Below are 20,452 nucleotides of genomic sequence, written 5' to 3' on the forward strand. Positions count from 1 at the left end.
AAGTTAAAAGTTGTTTGGCAAAATATTGTACAAAACTTTGAATTTATTATTTTTTTTGTGGTGTCCGGGGTTCGAACCTGCAACCTTGCATATATTTATACATTGTCTATATCAACTGAGCTAAACTAGATAATAGTTTTTTTTTATTTTCCAATTATACTATATAACAAATTTTGTTATAAGAATATCATATTTTTGGCGTCATTTAAAAATATAAGAATTTATATTATATGGTATTATATTTGTTACATTGTTGGTGTCATTGAAAAAGATATGTTTAGTTTTTTTAATAAAAAAAGATATGCATAGTTTGTTACAATATAAATGTGTAAAATATATATTTTTTTAAGGAAAGATATATATATATATATATATATATATATATAAGTATAATTTTTTTTTAGGTATCTATACTTGTACTTTTAATTAAAATCAAAATTTTATAAAAATAATAATTGTACGCATTATGCAGCACTAAAAAAATTATACGCATTAGCGTAACAAAAAAACAGACATAAAATATTACTCTAAACGCTAATGTGTGTGTTTGTATATTTGTGAGGTTGAAGAAAGGGAATAAAAATATTTGGTGTCATTCAACGACAGCAAGAAAAGATATATTTGTGAGGTTGTAATAATTAAACGATATTAAAATTAAATATATAAGTGATAAAAAGATAATAAAATTCCTTCAAAAATAGATAATAAAATTAAATTGATCCTCCTTTAAAAAAATTATATGGACCGGTTAAAAAAAATTAAATGGAAGAAAAAACAAATTGAAATATAATATTAAAAAATAAAAGAAAAGGTTGCATGCGTGAGTTGAAGAGAGATGCTTGTGAAATAAATTAAGGAAAAGTAGTTTTTTGAAGTAGCATTCAACAACTTTTGGTTAAAGCTCATTCCATTCAATTTTATGCATTCTAAAAAAGTACTTTTTTTCGAAGGTACTTTATTGATATTGTGTTTTGCTTAGCTTCTCCTTAAAAATGTAGAGAAACTGAAAAAAAAAAGTCGGGTCAAACGGTACCTAAAATTGAATGAAATGAGCATTAACCAAAACTTGTTGAATGCTACTTCAAAAAACTACTTTTCGTCAATTTATTTCACAAGCACCTCCCTACAACTCACGCTGGCAACCTTTTATTTTATTTTTTCAATATGCTTTTTTCTTCCATTTTATTTTTTGAACCGATCCATTTAATTTTTTTTTATTGACGGTCCATTTAAGTTTATCATCTATTTTTTATGGAATTTTATTATCTTTTTATCACTTATATATTAATTTCAATATCTTTTGATTATCACAACCTCGAAAATATTTTTATTCACGCTGTCAATGAATGACACCGAATATTTTTATTCCCTTTCTTCAACCTCGGAAATATACACACACACATTAGCATTTAGGGTAATACTTTATGTTCGTCTGTCTGTTTTTTTTGTTACGCTAATGCGTATAATTTTTTTTAGTGCTGCGTAATGCGTATAATTTTTTTTTAATAAAATTTTGATTTTAATTAAAAGTATAAGGTACCGTTTGGTCAGGCTTTTTTTCGGTCTAAAAGCTACTTTAAAACAAAGTTAAAATAAAGCTCTTTAAGAAAAAGGTTAAAGCTGTTTGGTTTCTTTATTTTTTTTTTTGTTCTAAAGTTATTTTTGAGTTAAAAGCTGTTTGGCAAAATATTGTACAAAACTTTGAATTTATTATTTTTTGGTGGTGTCTGGGGTTCGAACCCGGGACCTTGCATATATTTATGCATTGTCTATAAATAAAAAAACTTTGAATTCATTATGAATTAACATAATAAATAAAAAAATGTCTAAAATATTTTTTGAAGGGAAAAAATGTTTAAAATATAAAAGATATATTTTTACCAATACTATATTTACTCAATGACGTTTATTTTGTGTAACATGAATACAAATTTGTATCATCATATAAACGACTTGTTAAATATTTGAATAGGATAAATAATTTAAAGAGGCTCAAATAATAACATAAATAATATCAAAGTAGTTTGGAAAATTAAAAACAATAATCTTTTTTTTTTAAAGACATAAATCATCACAAACTCAAATATTTCTACTCTCCATCAACGCAATTCCTATTTGATTTCTAACTTTATTCATGTAGCCTCCATCTTGCACTCTTCCTGGATTATATGAACTGATTTCTTCATTTATATTGCTTTCTTCGCCACGCTCAATCATATCTATAATATGTATATGTGTGTATATATAATGAGAATAATTGGTTTTTTCTTTTCCAATTATACTCTATAACAAATTTTGTTATAAGAATACCATATTTTTAGTGTTGGTCAAAAAGATAAGAATTTATATATATAATATTATATTTGTTACATTGCTGGTGTCATTGAAAAAGATATGTTTAGTTTTTTTAATAATAAAAAGATATGCATAGTTTGTTACAATACAAATGTGTAAATTATATATAAGTATAATTTTTTTAGGCAACTACACTTGTACTTTTAATTAAAATCAAAATTTTATAAAAATAATTATACGCATTACACAACACTAACAAAAATTATACGCATTAGCATAACAAAAAAAAACAGAAAGAGGAACATAAAGTATTACTCTAAACACTAATGTGTGTGTGTATTTCCGTGGTTGAAGAAAGAGAATAAAAATATTCGGTGTCATTCATTGACAGCGTGAATACAAATATTTGCGTGGTTGTGATGATCAAAAGATATTGAAATTAATATATAAGTGATAAAAAGATAATAAAATTCCTTAAAAAAAATAGATAATAAACTTAAATGGAACCTCATTAAAAAATTAAATGGACCGGTTAAAAAAAATAAAATAAAATAAAATGGATGAAAAAAGTGTATTGAAAAAATAAAACAAAAGGTTGCCGGCGGGAGTTGAAGAGAGGTGCTTGTGAAATAAATTGGGGAGAAATAGTTTTTTGAAGTAGCATTCAACAACTTTTGGTTAAAGCTCATTCCATGCAATTTTATGCATTCTAAAAAAAGTACTCTTTTTCGAAGGTACTTTATTGATATTGTGTTTGGCCTAACTTCTCCTTAAAAACGTAGAAAAACTGAAAAAAAGCCGGGCCAAACGGTACCTAAGTGTAGTTGCCTACAAAAATTATACTTATATATATTTTACACATTTGTATTGTAACAAACTATGCATATCTTTTTCTCATTAAAAAAACTAAACATATATTTTCCAATGACACCAGCAATGTAACAAATATAATATTATATAATATAAATTCTTATCTTTTTGACTGACACTAAAAATATGATATTCTTGTAACAAAATTTGTTATAGAGTATAATTGGACAAGAAAAAACCAATTATTGTCATTATATACACACACATATACATATTATAGATGTTATATCTGAATATATGATTCAGCGTGACGAAGAAAACAATATAAATGAAGAAATCAGTTCATATAATCCAGGAAGAGTACAAGATGGAGGCTAAATGAATAGAGTTAGAAATTAAATAGGAGTTGCATTGATGGAGAGTATAAATGTTTGAGTTTGTGATGATTTATGTTTTTATTTTAAAAAAGATGATTATTATTTTTAATTTTTCAAACTACTTTGATATTATTTATGTTATTATTTGAGCCTCCTTAAATTATTTCTCCTATTCAAATATTTAACAAGTCTTTTATTGATGATACAAATTTGTATTCATGTTACACAAAATAAACGTCATTGAGTAAATATAGTATTTGTAAAAATATATCTTTTATATTTTAAACATTTTTTCCCTTCAAAAAATATTTTAGACATTTTTTTATTTATTATGTTAATTCATAATGAATTCAAAGTTTTTTTTTTATTTGTAGACAATGCATAAATATATGCAAGGTTTCGGGTTCGAACCCCATACACCATAAAAAAAAAATAAAAATTCAAAGTTTTGTACAATATTTTGCCAAACAGCTTTTAACTTAAAAATAACTTTAGAACTAAAAAAAATAAAGAAACCAAACAGCTTTTGCCTTTTTTTTTAAAGGGCTTTATTTTAACTTTGTTTTAAAGTAGCTTTTAAACCAAAAAAAGCCTGACCAAACGGTACCTTACTTTTGGTTAAAGCTCATTCCATTCAATTTTATGCATTCTAAAAAAATACTTTTTTTCGAAGGTACTTTATTGATATTATGGTACCCTTTGGCCGGGCTTTTTTTTTTTCCAGCTTCTCTACATTTTTAAGGAGAAGCTAGGCAAAACAAAATATCAATAAAGTACCTTAAAAAAAAGTGCTTTTTTTAGAATGCATAAAATTGAACGAAATGAGCTTTAACCAAAAGTTGTTGAATGCTACTTCAAAAAACTACTTCTTCGCAATTTATTTCACAAACACTTCTCTTCAACTCACACGGGCAACCTTTTCTTTTATTTTTTAATATTATTTTTCAATTTGCTCTTTTCTTCCATTTAATTTAATTTTATTGAACCGGTCTTTATAATTTTTTTTAAAGGATGATCCATTTAATTTTATAATCTATTTTTGAAGGAATTTTATTATCTTTTTTATCTCATATATATATATATATATATATATATATATATATATATATATATATATATATATATATATATATTTAATTTCAATAACGTTTAATTATCACAACCTTGCTAATATTTTTATTCATGCTGTCACTAAATGACACCAAATATTTTTATTCTCTTTCTTCAACCTCACAAATACACACACACACACCCTTTCCTTTCAAAAAAAATAAAAATATACACACACATTAGCGTTTAGAGTAATACTTTATGTCCATATATATGTTTTGTTACGTTAATGCGTATAATTTTTTTAGTGTTGCGTAATGCGTATAATTATTTTTATAAAATTTTGATTTTAATTAAAAGTACAAGTATAGATGCCTAAAAAAATTATACTTATATATATATATATATATATATATATATATATATATATATATATATTACACATTTTTATATTGTAACAAACTATGCATATCTTTTTCTTATTAAAAAAACTAAACATATCTTTTTTAATGACACAACAATGTAACAAATATAATATCATATTATATAAATCCTATAAATTTTTATCTTTTTAAATGACACAAAAAATATGATATTCTTATAACAAAATTTGTCATAAAGTATAATTGGAAAATAAAAAAATATATGCAAGGTCTTAGGTTCGAACCCCGTACACCACAAAAAAAATAAAAAATTCAAATTTTTATATAATATTTTGCCAAACAAATTTTAACTTAAAAATAACCTTAGTTTTTTTTTTAGTTTTTAGACCGAAAAAAGCTTGGCCGTATCTATGTTGGCCTAACTTCTCCTTTAAAAATACGGAGAGAAGCTGAAAAAAGCGGGTGGTACCTAAGTAGAAAATAAACCTCGATCTGAAAATAGAGAAAAGTTTCGCGTCGCTACTTGCAGAATCCAAAACCCTGCAACTCACTCTCGCGAACCCTAGCGTCGTCTACTCCATCTTCTTTGCTCTTCAACTCAGGTATTTATCAATCTTCGTTTCTTCCTTGTATTTTCGGTTCATTCTATTCGCTTTACCCTATTTTCAATTTGTAGAGGATTTTATTTTTTATTTTGCTTTAATTTTTTCTTTTAATTGCAAAGAGGATAAATAAATAAAAACTGTTTTTTTGAATTCAGTAGTAGCAATAATGGAAGAAGAAGATGATTATGAGGAGTATATCCCTGTGGCCAAGCGTCGCGCCATGGAAGCTCAGAAGATTCTACAACGCAAAGGGAAAGCAACTGCTGCAATCCAAGAAGATGATTCCGAGAAACTAAAAGTGGTTGAAACTAAGCCAAGTCTACTTGTTAAGGCATCACAGTTGAAGAAAGATCAACCTGAGATCAGTGTCACAGAACAGATTGTTCAACAAGAGAAGGAGATGATTGAGAATTTGTCGGATAAGAAAACCCTTATGTCTGTTCGTGAATTAGCGAAAGGGATTACTTATACTGAGCCTTTGCCTACTGGGTGGAAGCCTCCTTTGCATATAAGGAGGATGTCGAAGAAGGATTGTGATTTGATTCAGAAACAATGGCATATAATTGTTAACGGTGAAGAGATTCCGCCCCCAATTAAGAATTTTAAGGATATGAGGTTTCCGGATCCGATTTTGAAGATGTTGAAAACCAAGGGGATTGTGCAGCCAACTCCTATTCAGGTGCAGGGTCTTCCGGTTATTTTATCTGGGAGGGATATGATTGGAATTGCTTTTACGGGTTCTGGTAAAACTTTGGTTTTTGTGCTTCCGATGATTATGATGGCAATGCAGGAGGAGATTATGATGCCGATTGTTCCTGGGGAAGGTCCGTTTGGTCTGATTATTTGTCCGTCAAGGGAATTGGCTAGGCAAACTTATGAAGTCATTGAAGAATTTTTGTTACCTTTGAAGGAAGCTGGATATCCGGAGCTCAGGCCTTTGCTTTGTATCGGTGGAATTGATATGAGATCGCAGCTTGAGATTGTCAAGAAGGGTGTTCATATAGTTGTTGCAACTCCCGGGAGGTTGAAGGATATGTTGGCCAAGAAGAAAATGAATCTCGATAACTGCAGGTATTTAACGTTAGATGAGGCTGATCGATTGGTCGATTTAGGATTTGAAGATGATATAAGAGAAGTTTTTGATCACTTCAAAGCTCAAAGGCAAACTCTCCTATTTTCTGCTACTATGCCAACCAAAATTCAGAACTTTGCTAGAAGTGCTTTGGTAAAACCTATTATTGTCAATGTGGGACGTGCAGGGGCGGCAAATCTCGATGTTATTCAGGAGGTAGAGTATGTCAAGCAAGAGGCGAAAATAGTTTACCTCCTTGAGTGCCTTCAGAAAACTCCACCCCCTGTTCTTATATTTTGTGAGAATAAGGCTGATGTTGATGACATTCATGAGTATCTTCTCTTGAAAGGAGTGGAAGCCGTGGCTATTCATGGAGGCAAGGATCAGGAAGAGAGAGAGTATGCCATCTCATCATTTAAGGCTGGAAAGAAAGATGTGTTGGTTGCAACTGATGTTGCATCCAAAGGTTTAGATTTTCCTGATATTCAACATGTCATCAACTATGACATGCCAGCTGAAATTGAAAATTATGTCCATAGGATTGGACGTACCGGAAGATGTGGCAAAACTGGTATAGCAACAACATTTATAAACAAAAACCAAAGTGAGACAACATTGCTTGATTTGAAACACCTTTTGCAAGAAGCTAAGCAGAGGATCCCCCCTGTTTTGGCTGAGCTGGTTGATCCAATGGAAGATAATGAAGAAATCACAGGCATAAGTGGTGTCAAGGGCTGTGCATATTGTGGCGGGCTTGGTCATCGTATCCGTGATTGTCCTAAATTAGAACATCAGAAGAGTGTAGCCATTGCAAATAATAGAAAGGATTATTTTGGATCTGGAGGTTACCGAGGGGAAATTTGAAAGCTGTTGGTCCCTTGTTTACTAATTTGTCTTTTAATGCTTCTGGCTTATATCTGCAGATTTTAAAATTGTATGCCATGAAATCTAATTACATTCCTTCCTAATATTTGCACTAGTGTTTAGGATATGTACCAGATTTTCTTAGAATACTATTGGCCCATGTACTATCTGCAACATTTAAATTTTGTACCATACTGAATACCTGTATTGGTGCTTTTGATAAGAGTAGAATGTTTGGACTGAACTGCAGATTGATTTTCATCTGGTTGATTCAGTGTAGTCAGGTGATTTGTCTGTACCCGATGCCTTCTGCACTCGTTTTTTGTCGAGAATGTTAATATTGTTATCAGATATGTTGCCACTTAGCAACGTTACAATTCCAAAAAAAATCTGTAAAATGAACCTAAGGGTATACCTTCAGGGTATGTTTGGATTGTTGGTGTGGAATGACATAGTTTACATTGTCTGGTATAACTTTTGAATATACATTTTGTTGACATGAGTGTTGTTCGAAAGTGTGACGAAAAGATTGTTTTTTATTAGTGCCTTCAAGCATTGCGTCCTTGTTCAGTGTTTGAGGCAAAGGAAGATTTTTGTTGAGTTCATGGTTATTGTTATGATTTAAAGTCTTCCAGGTAAATGAACTTGTCTTTTAGATTGTTCTAATCTTGATATTAATATATTTACCTACAACTCAAAATAAAGTGCCGATTTTCAGCTCATATTGAGATTCTTGCGGGGAGTTGTTGCTATAGGCCTCGTTGCAGCTATATGTCTAGCTGCTTTTACTCAACTGTCATTGGTATTATCTTTGGCAATTAGATGGAAGAGTATAGTTAGGAGTCTTTTCTAGAATGAATGATGCCGGAACGGGCATGGTTATTTATTCTCCCACCGATAGCATTTTAATCTTTGTTTCCAATCATTTCCACTTTCCAGTCATGCCTTCAGCTCTGGTCTAGAAACAAAGTTAATGCTGAGACATAACTCTTCTTCCTTAATATTGTGACTATGCATGGCTTGTATGTTTGAGATTTTTTTTTTTTTGCTCTTGCATGTTTGATATGTATACTTTTTTGTAGTATAGTGCTGACTTAGCCGTACATTTAATGCAAAAGAGAATGGAAGATGCTGTATTAATGGATCTGTGCTGGTTTTGCATGGTTGAGCAGTTTAGTTTCCACTATTTTTTAAGATAAATGTAATAGAAATTTTGGTAACGTATAAAGCTTTTTTCTGTTTATGCGTTTCATTGATTGATTGAGTAGTCTTGATGATTATACGAATAAGTTGATATTTATTTTTCTTTTACAAGTAAAACACTCATGTTGATCGTCAAATATAAAAAACTCGAGCAAAAGGTACTTCAGTTACATTAGACAGTTCATAGTGAGCTAACTATTGGCTTGGAAGTGATGGGTTGGTTTATGTCAGGCATTTGATAGTTTTCATTTTTCGTTGGTTTTGGTTGGTTCTCCTATTGCAGGATGTGGGACTGGGACAGATAGGAGGGGAATGAGAGTGCTGTCGGGATAGAGATTTTGCTTCTGTTTTTTTAATAATTGTTCCAGTGTTGTGGGGCTGTCTAAGTGCAGGTTGAAGGAAAGGTTTGGGGCCGCGTGATCTTAGTTTTGGCGTGCAGGGATTAGGCGAGGCTGGGGTCAGTTTGTGAGGTTCCTGTTTAGCTGAGGTGGCTGTGCTGGTTTGTCTGTGGTGGAGTTAGTTTTTCAGTCTGTTACGCATGTTGCAGCCTGAATGTTGCTGCACAGCTGGTGTGACGTAGTGGGTAGCTTGCTTGAGTTTGTCCCTTAGAAGTTTGATTCTCGGAGGCATGTAGTGGTAATTTTTCTGCAAATTCTTTCCCGGCATAAGCTGCTCATTTAGGGTGGTCATTGGTTGTTCTGCAGATTAGGCTTGTGATTCACTCAGCTTGTGTCTTGGAATGGTGGATGGGGTTTTTGTCTTTGATTATGTGCCTGCATGTTTTTCAGCTTTGTGAAAAGTTTTGCTAAGCTGGTTTTCTACTTGGAAGAGGCATGTTTAAGTTTCTGTCCTTCATTTGTATGTCGTTTACAGGAGGTGTATATGGTATCTTGGTTGTAGTGTTGATTTGTTGGTAGTCTGCAGCATATTTGTTTCATCTATTGTATTGGTGCTATCTGTTTGCGTGGGTGTCCCATGATCTTTGGTTTTGGCGCGATTTCTGCTGTTTGTGCTGTCCTTGGAGTTGGAGGTGAATGTTTTAGTCTCCTGTAGGAGGCATATGTTGGAGCTTAGAGGTTGCTTTGGTCTTCCTGCATAACGCCAGCTGCCTCTCGGAATTGTATTTTAGTGAGGCGGTCTTGGGAGGCAAGTTGGCTCTATGCTTGAGATTTTGGTTATAAATTGGCGTGGTCTGAGGCTATATTTAAAAAAAAAAAAAAAAACTTTTTGCCTCTTCAAAAAAAAAGAAAAGTGGCATGTTAGGGAGAGCAATATATATGTTTGTGCATCATTGGATAAATAGTTAATTAAGCGCTTTTTATATAGGTGTTTATATATAAGCTATTTTTGCTATAAAAGATAAATAAGTAAAATTATTTTCATAAGTTAATTTGGAGAGCTTCTAGAAATAAGTTGAAAACGCCTAATAGATGTGTCATAAGTTTTTTTCATGAGTTTTCATAAACAATCTCACAAATACTTATGTTATTAGATAAGCTCAAATAAATAAATATAATTCGGTGTATGGTTTGATGTTTATGTGGTTTTAGATTTGTTTACATTTTGTTGTTTATATATTTAAATTTTTTAATTATCTTTTTACTTTTTTTTTTGAGCAAATCTTTTTTCTTTATGTTGTCATAATGATGCTGGTGACATTGTTCATGTAGGCAAAATCACGTTATGTACTATATTTGGAATTGCTTTTTATTTGGTGGTATATTTTCACGAAGTTTTAAAATGGCTACAAATACTGAAGCAGAAAGGTTGTGACATATATGAGAAAGGTATAGATGATACTTGATTGAACGGTGGTAGTGGTGAGTGGTTTGACATAAAAAGAAGAAAAAAGACCGAATGTTTTTTTTTTTTTTTTTTTACACATAAAAAGACTAGTTACAGAAAGGTAATTAATTTTGCAGACAATGGGATAAAATAGTTGAAATGAGTCAATCAAAGAACCTATCTTCCTTCCCATTTGATTAGCTCTTCTACGGGACGATAGACACCATAATTGGCCAAATGAGGTTATTTTGAAAATCAACATAGTTTGGGGCATTTTCTCTAAGAGTTCAAGGATTTCAATTTAAAGAAATGAAAGAACTTACTTCAACTTTTTCAATTCCATCTTTGAACATTTTCAATTTTGAAGTCTTTGAGAGTTAGACCAAATGTTAGACAAAGTATTATGTAGTGATCCTTTGAGGATAGGCTTGTCTTGTCTGTCAAAATTTTCCCTACCGGCTATTTTTAAATATCTTTATATTTCTTTAACATCATCTTCAGAAAACATAATTAATGTCTCATCTTGATTATATTCCTCGTGATTCAGACATTGCTCTGCAGAGTTGTTCATATTGCAGATGCCAATGATGCAGGGAATAATCTCAGCTAGTCCAATAGGAGGTAAAAGAGAGGGAGAAAAAGCAAATGAAAGAGCAAGGAATAAAAAAAAGCCTGCGGAGAAACCACACCGGTGAAGAAAGACCAAGACCATGGAGTCTCAGAACAAAAGGAGGATGATATTTCAACGAGGGAAGGTAGTTTAGAAACTAAGATAATACTATGCAGGAGCAGAGGGAAAACAATGCACAAAAAGGATCCACCTTTACAAATAACAGAAGGAATAGAGGAGGAGAGTCAATTGGTCTGAGTAGATAACATATCACTGCATGTTGTAGTCCTAAAACCATCTTAGACCAGTTTAATGCGAGTGTACAAACACATACAAAGGGGCCTTGTGTGACCTTTGATAATTTTTTAACTATTATTTTTAGTGTTTTTATTATTAGGCTTACTATTGCCAGAATCAGAACAAATGTATACTTACCAGACAAACACAACAATTTATTAACACAGCCACAAACATTTTCCTGAAATTGGGTGTCTTAACTGAAACCAAAAGACAACAGTTTCAAAATGTTAACAGCAACACCATAAAATTTTGACAACTGCAGAAATGTGGAGAACCATTTAAACTGAAGATTAGAACCAAGTTACAAAAAAAATAATGTAGTTATTATTTATTAAACCAGCAAGGAAAACATCAACTTCAGGCATTTTGCTCTTCTTTGTAGTGCGAATAGCCCCAGTTATCGTTCCTAATCTCATCATCAAATTTCTTCTTTAGCTCAGGATGCTCGGCAAAGTACTCATCTGCTGTCATGGTAGAAATCCTTTTCTGTGAAAACAAACAATGGTATATGAGAGAATATCCAATATTACATAAAACTGAAAAACCATGTGGTGATTTCTATTACCTTCAGCGATTGTACATTAACAATTTCCTTTTCCAAACGCTCAGATTCTTTCAGAGATTTCTCCTCTGCTTCCTTAAGCTCAACCAACTTCAGCAAGAAAACACATATAACACTTAATAAAATGTAACTTGATTGATAGAGAAAAGTTGGACTAAATATGTAATAAAAGCTCTTACCAGTGCATCAAATTTAGGCTTATATTGAGGAGTTACTGTGTCAACAAACTTGGGGATCTCAATGCCTACAAAAGAAGCATAACATCAAAAGTTGAATTAATGGTATGTAAAATTTGAATGGTAGAATGGTCAATATCAACTCCTCATCTCTCTCACTTCGTATGCTCTACATCCATAAATAGTTAGGCAATAACTGATACACGTGATGATTTCAAGCATAAATTTCAATAAAGAAAATAATCATATTTTCCTTGCATCAAGTCAAATGCACGATTAATAAAAACAAGGATGAACACTACTCTGCTTTTGCATTGCAGAACAAGGAATATATCAGCGAGCATACATGATACCATAAACAATTTCCAGATTTTATTCCCAAGTGAAAAGGTCAAACAACAATATTTTGAATGAGGCAAAGTTATAGGAAATGTTGTTATGGGCATGACCAATTTCTTTTCTTATGTACTTCCTTTTCAATTTGAGAAATAATTGAATAACAACTGAACAGTTCCACAATCCACAGTTTCATATATTCTAATGTAAATTTTGGTGTAAAATTTTGGCGTTAAATTTTAACATGCATTAGGCTATAGATTACAGTGCAACAACATCAATTACCAGACACAACGAAATAAGTGCAACAACATCAATTACCAGACACAACAAAAGAATGTCTATTTATGAAACATCAATTTCAGATAGGGGTGTTCAGGGTTGGGTTCTCAATGTAAACTGCACTGAACCTAACTGAACTGAACAAAACATATCTATAAAACTGAACTGAACTGATACTTAATAGCTTGAACGGATCCGAACTTGTACTTTGATCCAGACATCGAGTTAACTATGGTTCATAATTATATAACCGAACTGGCTGGCTAAGCAAAACTGCAACTAATGGGTTTTAAAAATATACATAGCAGCACGATACAGTTCCTTCCACCCCCATCATCATGTTTTGCGAATGAGACAAATAGATATTGGTTTATTTTTGACAACCAAAAAGATAATCATGATAGCTGGTAGAGTTGCTTTTGACTTGTGTGTGAGTGTACACACTGTACACTTACACATGATAAAAAATAGTTACTCACTAAACGCACTAATAAAAAATGTTTTCATAAAATTGAAAGATTAATTTTTAATATATATAAAAAATTACTGTAAATATTTGTATTTTGGATTTATACTATTTCTACTCTTATACCAATAAAATAATAATTTTAATTATAACTTGACAACAAAAATTCGAAAGTAAACAATTTTCTATTGGCCAACTGTTTGTAAAACTACTTTTCGTCATCATCATGTCTACCAATATTAATTTCTCATTTTTATTGTATGAGATATCAATTGTGCTAAGGGAATTTTTCCAAATCGTCAGCATTGTGAAAAAAGTTTAGTTGAGTATGCATAACAGAGAGAGACAGGAGCTGACAACAGTTTGGTTTATATAAGTTCACTGAACTACTTTTGAAGAATGGTTCAGTTCACTGATCATATTTTTATGCAGCAGTTCAGTTTGCACAAAATGCAAACAGTTCAGTTTTTTTAAGGATCGGGGCAGTTCAGTTTTTTTGGTTATATGAACAACCCCTAATTTCCGAGGATGGCTTTTGTGAATTATATAATATTCTGCCCTATGAAAAGAATATGGTACCATTGAATACATGAATCGGATCCAGATGAATTTATCAATATCCTTCTACAACTTTACCCCTAAAGAAGAGGAAGTGCATGACAAGATAAATTCTATCATGTAATTGCCATCAAACAAGTCAAGCTCTAACTATCACAAATGGATACCATTGACAGATAAAAAATACAAATATAAGGGGCATTCAGCAAAGAGTTCAAAAACATACTCTCATAATGCTGCTTGTACATATCCACCAAACGAGTGCCAATTCCTTTTCTATAATATTCCCAGTCTATGGGCTCAGGCTCCTGCGATTAATAAGAAATGTTATACATAAGAGCTATGAAGCATAAAATGATATACACAGACACCTGACACATCAACACCGGTAATAATTTGATAACTACATAATTGGATGTAATTACATGTGACCAGTCAGACACGACACAATAACAAGTGTCGGACAAGCCTTCAAACAGAAGTGTCGGTGCTTCAAAGTATGAAAATAATATGTATAGCATTTCGAACACAAGATATATTCAAGACGCCTCTAAGTCTCATAACTAAATACATAATCACTTTGTATAGCAAAACTCGTATTCAAACATAACGAAAAAGTGTACAACTAAATGTTACACAACAGAAACATTAATTTTTTTTAGCATCAAAAACACGAAAACATGATTGCAAAGGAACAAGATGCAATAACTCAAAATGCGCGTCTTGAAATTAGCTTAATGCGTTCAAATATCTCAATAAATTGATAAAAAAAAAAAAAAAAAAAAACCTAAAATGCACCAAAACATGATTATCATCAACCAATTCAAAATTGATGATGAAGAGAAACATAATACGACTTAAACCAATTCAAATCTATAATCAGTTTTTCAATTTTAACCTAAAAGTCAACCGATCTAGCATCTGAGAACAAAATGAAGGTAAATCGGAATCATAAATACAATAACGAGAATGAAATTAGAGAGATCTATGAATGAGTCTAGCTACCTGACTGAATTTTGTTTCGAGTTGAGTGTTAACTTCGTCGAAAGCGCGACGAAGATTGAAGAATTCACGACGAGCTTCATCGGTGACGAGAAGCTTAGCCATCCCGTCCCAATCGATCTTCTTCCCGGCCTTGAATGCAACATCTGTAACTTTTTTCACTGTTCCGCTCATTTTCGCTTTCGCTTTTCTCAAAACGCGATTATGATTCTTGTTTCTGCTTATGCTCTGAATTCGCCTTCGCACCTTACACTATCGTTACCAGAGATACCAATGTCACGTGGTACCTGGGCCGGACCATAAGATTTTATCGTTGGGCTTAGACCTTGGAAAAATGGCATTTTAATTAGGACTATTACTTTTCCCACCTGCATTCTCACGCAACCTTTTTTTCATCCAAAAAATACCCTTTATTCGGATTTTATAAACCGAAAAGAGTTAGGATTCTAAAATCCGAACACCTCATAAAATGTTGGAACCTAAAGCACCTTGGAGCTGTTTGTATAGGTCTCAACTAAAACAATGTTTTAGATTATATAATCTGAAACCCCCTTTAGTATTTGTTTGGTTGAGTGTTTAACCAAAATCAATTATCTCAAACTCAATTCTATTAAAATATGATTTTTAACCAAGTAAAATTGATTTTTACATTTCATTCAACTCACTTTTAACCAAAATCAATTCTCTTAAACTCAATTCTATCCAAATAAATTCTCGTCGGCCCCAATCCAAACACATACTTAGTCAGTTAGGAACTTAGGATTATAGAATCTAAAAAGTGTCAAACACTCCAAAAATGACAAATTATTGAGTAATAAAGGCACTTCTTGGATTATATAATCCGAACAGTCTCAGTACAGAGACATAAGCATTTTATTTTGGCTGAGACATACATATGGTAAGAATTTGTTATAAACATGCATTCATGATCGTATAAAATAAAATACTTTAATATAAACGATAAGAAACAACACAATTTTTAAACCTTAAATTTAAAACAGAAATTATCCAAAGGTTACAAACCAAATGTCCAAACATAAAATTTAAAATGGGAGGCATTATTAAACTCAATGTACATGTGTGCAAGGGCAGCAACTCCTCGTGCATAATCAGAGACAAGCTCCAAGTCTTCGAAATACCTCAAGTAAGCGACATCCACATAGGTGACACTCTTGTTAGCGAACAACATGATATCCACCAAGTAGAGCAGATATATGTGGAGAGATTTTTCTCGCTTCTCCTGCATCTCAGCTATATGATCAGCCTTGCAGGCCTCCTTTGCCTCCCGAAGACGCTCCTTGCAAATATCCTTCAACGAGCTAAATAGTGCTTGAACACCATTTGTCCTTTCCATATGCTCCCATGCCTTGACCACAACAACTCCAACAGCTGCACCATCATGTCAACAACCTGGGCCCTTAACTAGAATCTCAATTTAGGATTCCTCACTACAATTTTACTTAAAAATTTCAACTCATTGTTTGTGATTTTGTCTGCGCATTCTCGGTCACTACTAGCACTTCTCTGCTTGCAATTTCATCATGTACTCATCCTTCCACGTTTGTATTTTGTTGTAACATATTTTCTTTATCTTCTATTCAAAAACCCTTTGTTGCTAGTTGTTCTCTGGCAAGAAATGAGAGGTAGAATGTTCAATTGAGTACTATATTTCGTTAAGGCCCTTAACTTAAGGAAATTAAAAACATGGTGAAATTCATGTTATTAATTAGTCATGCGTCTGTCCAAAAAAAATTAATTAGTCATGTCAATGATACAAAGTTTATGGTCAATAGGGGCTAGTTCGGTTTAGGGTTAGTGGAGAATGTATCTTGCACAATGCCTTGAGTTAGGGGGAATAGACATTTCTTCATACTTTCCCTAAGCACGACTTACATTTGGTACCGGTAGTTCTTTCATATTTGATGCTTTCCACTCACGATATAATTAAGACTAAATGGTTGAATATTATAGAATGCTCTTGAATCCATATGTAAATGTACGTCTAAACTCAAACAACCGTTACTAGTCGTACTTATTTGACGGGGTGGATAGTGACACTAACACACATAGTGGAGATATAACCAACAATGCGTACACACAATATATGCTACTTTAGGGCTGCAATGCATCTTTATTTTACTTCTACCGATGGTAATCATTGTATTCCTTTTCGAAAGCTAAAAGTATTAAATGCACTAATCCCTTCTACTAAATTCAAGGGTTTCACACAAAAGCTCCATAATCGTTAGTTAGAGAGAATTAACAATCAAACAAGCCTAGTACTCGGTCATGCACGAGGGCTGCTAAATTGAGGAGTTCACCATTCACTGAATCATGCATATGCATACATTGATTAGTATTACAATCGTGTGGAATTACTAGTATATGAAGAAATTTCTGATTCTATCCGTTTGCTATATTCACATTAATTTGTTTAGCTAATGTCACGAATGAATATATGTTTAGTGACTATAATCATGAAATTGTAGAATCAAGCATGTGCGATTTAAATTAAGACTCGGTTCATTGATTCATTATACAAATACTAAGCACAACCTTTATACGTAACTGAGGAGTTATTTACCAAGATGCAAAGTCGCTCACAATGTCGAGAAGCGTAGAAGAAAACAATTATAGAATTGACATGAATGAGAATGACCAAAGCTCGCAATTTCAAAGATAAGATTAAATTTACATGCTTTACTGTTTCATTAAACTATGAACAATATCTTAGTATTTGAGGAAAATTGAAATAGAGGAATGCACTAATAACACACCCTCTAACAAACACTTTTATACACATTCTCTTTGATTGATAAAAAAATCATACATGTCCCACGTCAAATTATTTGGATCTCATATAAATTTTGTGAGACCCAATAAATTTAATCAATCAAAGAGAATATATTCATTCGACAAAAAAAAGTGTGTAAAATAATTTGTTGCTAGATTAATTATAGTGTACATATACATATGAATGCTTTGTGAACGGAGTTTGAACAAACCACTTAATTTAAAGTTTAACGAGTAACGTTGATTGCGTTGGTAAGAATTTAACTCGTATCCCATAATGACATGGTTTGAATTCCACAACTAACTAAGGATCTTATTGATGGATAATATATCGGTTTAGAAAGCATTTTATAAGTATTGTACGGTTTTTTAGGTGAATACATGAGACTCAACATATGTAAGCTTTATATATGTAAGTTGATTAAAGCGAGATAATAATGACTATTTTACACATAATTTGGAGAATTTTATTTCATTCACTATAAAAAAATATATTCACATGCAACTTGATTAAAGCCAGATGCTAATAACCATTTCATATTCTCCCTCAACAACAAAAAAATAACCATTTTATATCCGTAAGTTTATACAAAAACTCGAGAGATTCAAACTTAGTACAGAGAGGTTAAAATGCTAAACTTTTACTATTGAGCGAACACCAATATGACAACAAAATTAATTACCAATTGAACTAAAAATATATTTAAAAGACTTCGCTTGTTAAATCACAAGTAATTATATATAGCAAAATACTTTTATATCAACAATTGTCTCGAAAGTAAGTCATCATAGTAAAAATGTACATAAATTTGGAGGTTTGGCTATGGGCTTAAAATTTCAATGTATGGGAGTATCCCGAACAGAGCACATGGTTGTCAAAACAATATGGATACTCAATATATAGAATTTTGCTCTTCATCCAGTACATTTCGCTCGCATCCTGCAACCATGTCCAAAATAGCCCTGCGCTAGTTAACTAGCGCAAGTGTAAACTTATGCGCAAATTAAGTAGCGTTGCACATGTTAAGTGACGCAAGTGTAAACTAGTGCGAACGTTAAATGACACAAGTGCCTACTTTTTTTTTATTCATTCAATATGATTCAATAAATTATTTTATTTACTTTATTCAATATGGTGCAAAGTCTAAAATATTTTATTTATTCAATAAATTTTTTATTTAGTCAATATGGCGCAAAGTCTAAACATAAATTCTATTTTATTTTATTTTATTTTAAATTATTTGGTCACTTTATTCTAATTTATTTATGCACTTAAAATAAATTCGATTTTATACTAATTCAATTTTCATTCTAAATTATTTATTCATTAAATACAAAATTAGAAAATAAAATCGATTTTATTTATTCAATATTCATTTATTCAATACATAAGCATAAACATAAAATAAATGCGAAAATAAATACAAATAAAAAACAAAATTAATAAAAATAACTCTAATTTTATTAATATGATTCAAACATTACATTATAAAATACATATATTTTACCCTCTTCGGTATAAGCCAATAGCTCTTGGGGAAAATAGTGATCCGTCCTGTTGGAAAAAACGACATTAAGACCCCTTGAGTTAAATTTAAATTTGGTTCCTTTTATACCCCCATATTGATTCTTTTTACCCACGGTAAAAAGATTTTGGGAGTAAAAGGAAACAAACCTAATTTTATCTTAAGGGTTGATGTCTTTTTTCCCAACTTAACGGACCACTATTTCCCCCAAAAGTTACCGGTATTTACCTATAGGGGTATAATTAAAGACCCTAGAGACTATAGAAACAAAGAAGAAGAAGAAGAGAAAGAGGGGGAGAGAGTGGGAGGAGAAAATGTGAGGAAAAGAGGAAGTATGTGAGGGTTTTTATAGGTGGTATAAGGTATATGACACTTAATGAGGTCCAAAAACGTGTGAAAAACTTAAGAAAAATGTGTAAAATCCAATTTAAACCATTGACTACCGTCCAAGAAACGTTTGTGCTTCAGTTTTTATCACCGGCCAATTTGCGCAAGTTAACTCGCGCATAGGCTCAGTGGTGCGCGACTTAAATCACGCAGAGCTTGTGAGGTACGCATATTAAGTCTCACTACATTACTTAACTCACGCATGATTATATTTAGAAAAAGTGCAGGGCACGAGTAAAATGTGCTAGGTGAAGAGCAGAATTCCAATATATATACTCTTCCTGTTGACAATGAGATAAAGCATTAAACACTCTTGGTTTGTGTTTCTTTTCCTAGCTTTTTTCACCTCAAGTGGCATGCATAAATGAGGGTTCCAACTTGCACGTGAGATGACATTATAAGGTGATTTAAACGACGACGTAGCAAGAGTTTGCAACGCGTTTTTTTTGGGCAACGACAAGAATTACAAAAGGTTAAAGTTGCAGATAAATAGATTAAAACAAAACGCGTTTTAATTAGTACTTAACCAAATGATGGAAATGTTCCATCTACCTAATCATTTTTTAAGACCCCGTATCTAAAGAACTGTTCTCACTTCTCACTCAATATATTTTATTGGTCAGTGTCACTGCATGAAGTAAAATTAGTATAGCTTGGGATAAGCCAACTCATGAATAACACTTAAAATTCATTATAATATGGTGAGCTAATATGATACAATAAGCCGGGCAGAGGCAACTTCTATAAATCTGCAAGGACCAAATGATAAGTATAAGTATAGAACCTTTACTACAAATTACCACTTAAATTTTAAGATTAATTATATCCTTGATTTGTAAAAAAAGATTTGGAAAATTTCCCTATAGTTATTGTAATATAATATGAAATGTCCAAGGTTAAAAACAATTAAAGAAAATACTTAATGAAATTTGATATATATATTTATGTATGTGTGTGATAACTGTATTGTGCTGTGTGGATTGTATGAAATAAAAAATGTGAAGAAGACT

The 20,452-nt window shown here is 31.7% G+C and overlaps 2 protein-coding genes across 3 annotated transcripts; one reads left to right on the forward strand and one right to left on the reverse strand.

Moving 5' to 3' along the window:
- Positions 1–5,355: 5,355 nt before the first annotated feature.
- Positions 5,356–7,858, forward strand: LOC11422418 (DEAD-box ATP-dependent RNA helicase 35). Of its 2 annotated transcripts, none has more exons than XM_003591925.4 (2): positions 5,356–5,517; positions 5,676–7,858. In XM_003591925.4, exon 2 carries the CDS (start codon positions 5,687–5,689, stop codon positions 7,454–7,456), a length of 1,770 nt encoding a protein of 589 aa, XP_003591973.1. In that variant the 5' UTR covers positions 5,356–5,517; positions 5,676–5,686; the 3' UTR covers positions 7,457–7,858. The 2 variants fall into 2 exon arrangements, with proteins under 2 accessions (XP_003591973.1, XP_024641283.1); XM_024785515.2 differs by having other exon boundaries at positions 5,359–5,517; positions 5,679–7,858.
- Positions 7,859–11,482: 3,624 nt separating this feature from the next.
- Positions 11,483–14,995, reverse strand: LOC11417830 (ATP synthase subunit d, mitochondrial). Its single transcript, XM_003591927.4, has 5 exons — positions 14,740–14,995; positions 13,961–14,042; positions 12,096–12,160; positions 11,920–12,006; positions 11,483–11,840 (listed from the first exon to the last, which is right to left on the reverse strand). The coding sequence occupies exons 1-5, from the start codon at positions 14,908–14,910 to the stop codon at positions 11,712–11,714; spliced, it is 534 nt and encodes a 177-aa protein (XP_003591975.1). The 5' UTR covers positions 14,911–14,995; the 3' UTR covers positions 11,483–11,711.
- Between the last annotated feature and the right edge of the window lie 5,457 nt (positions 14,996–20,452).

The sequence above is a fragment of the Medicago truncatula genome, chromosome 1 (genome assembly GCF_003473485.1).
Source record: "Medicago truncatula cultivar Jemalong A17 chromosome 1, MtrunA17r5.0-ANR, whole genome shotgun sequence".
NCBI classification, from domain to species: domain Eukaryota; kingdom Viridiplantae; phylum Streptophyta; class Magnoliopsida; order Fabales; family Fabaceae; genus Medicago; species Medicago truncatula.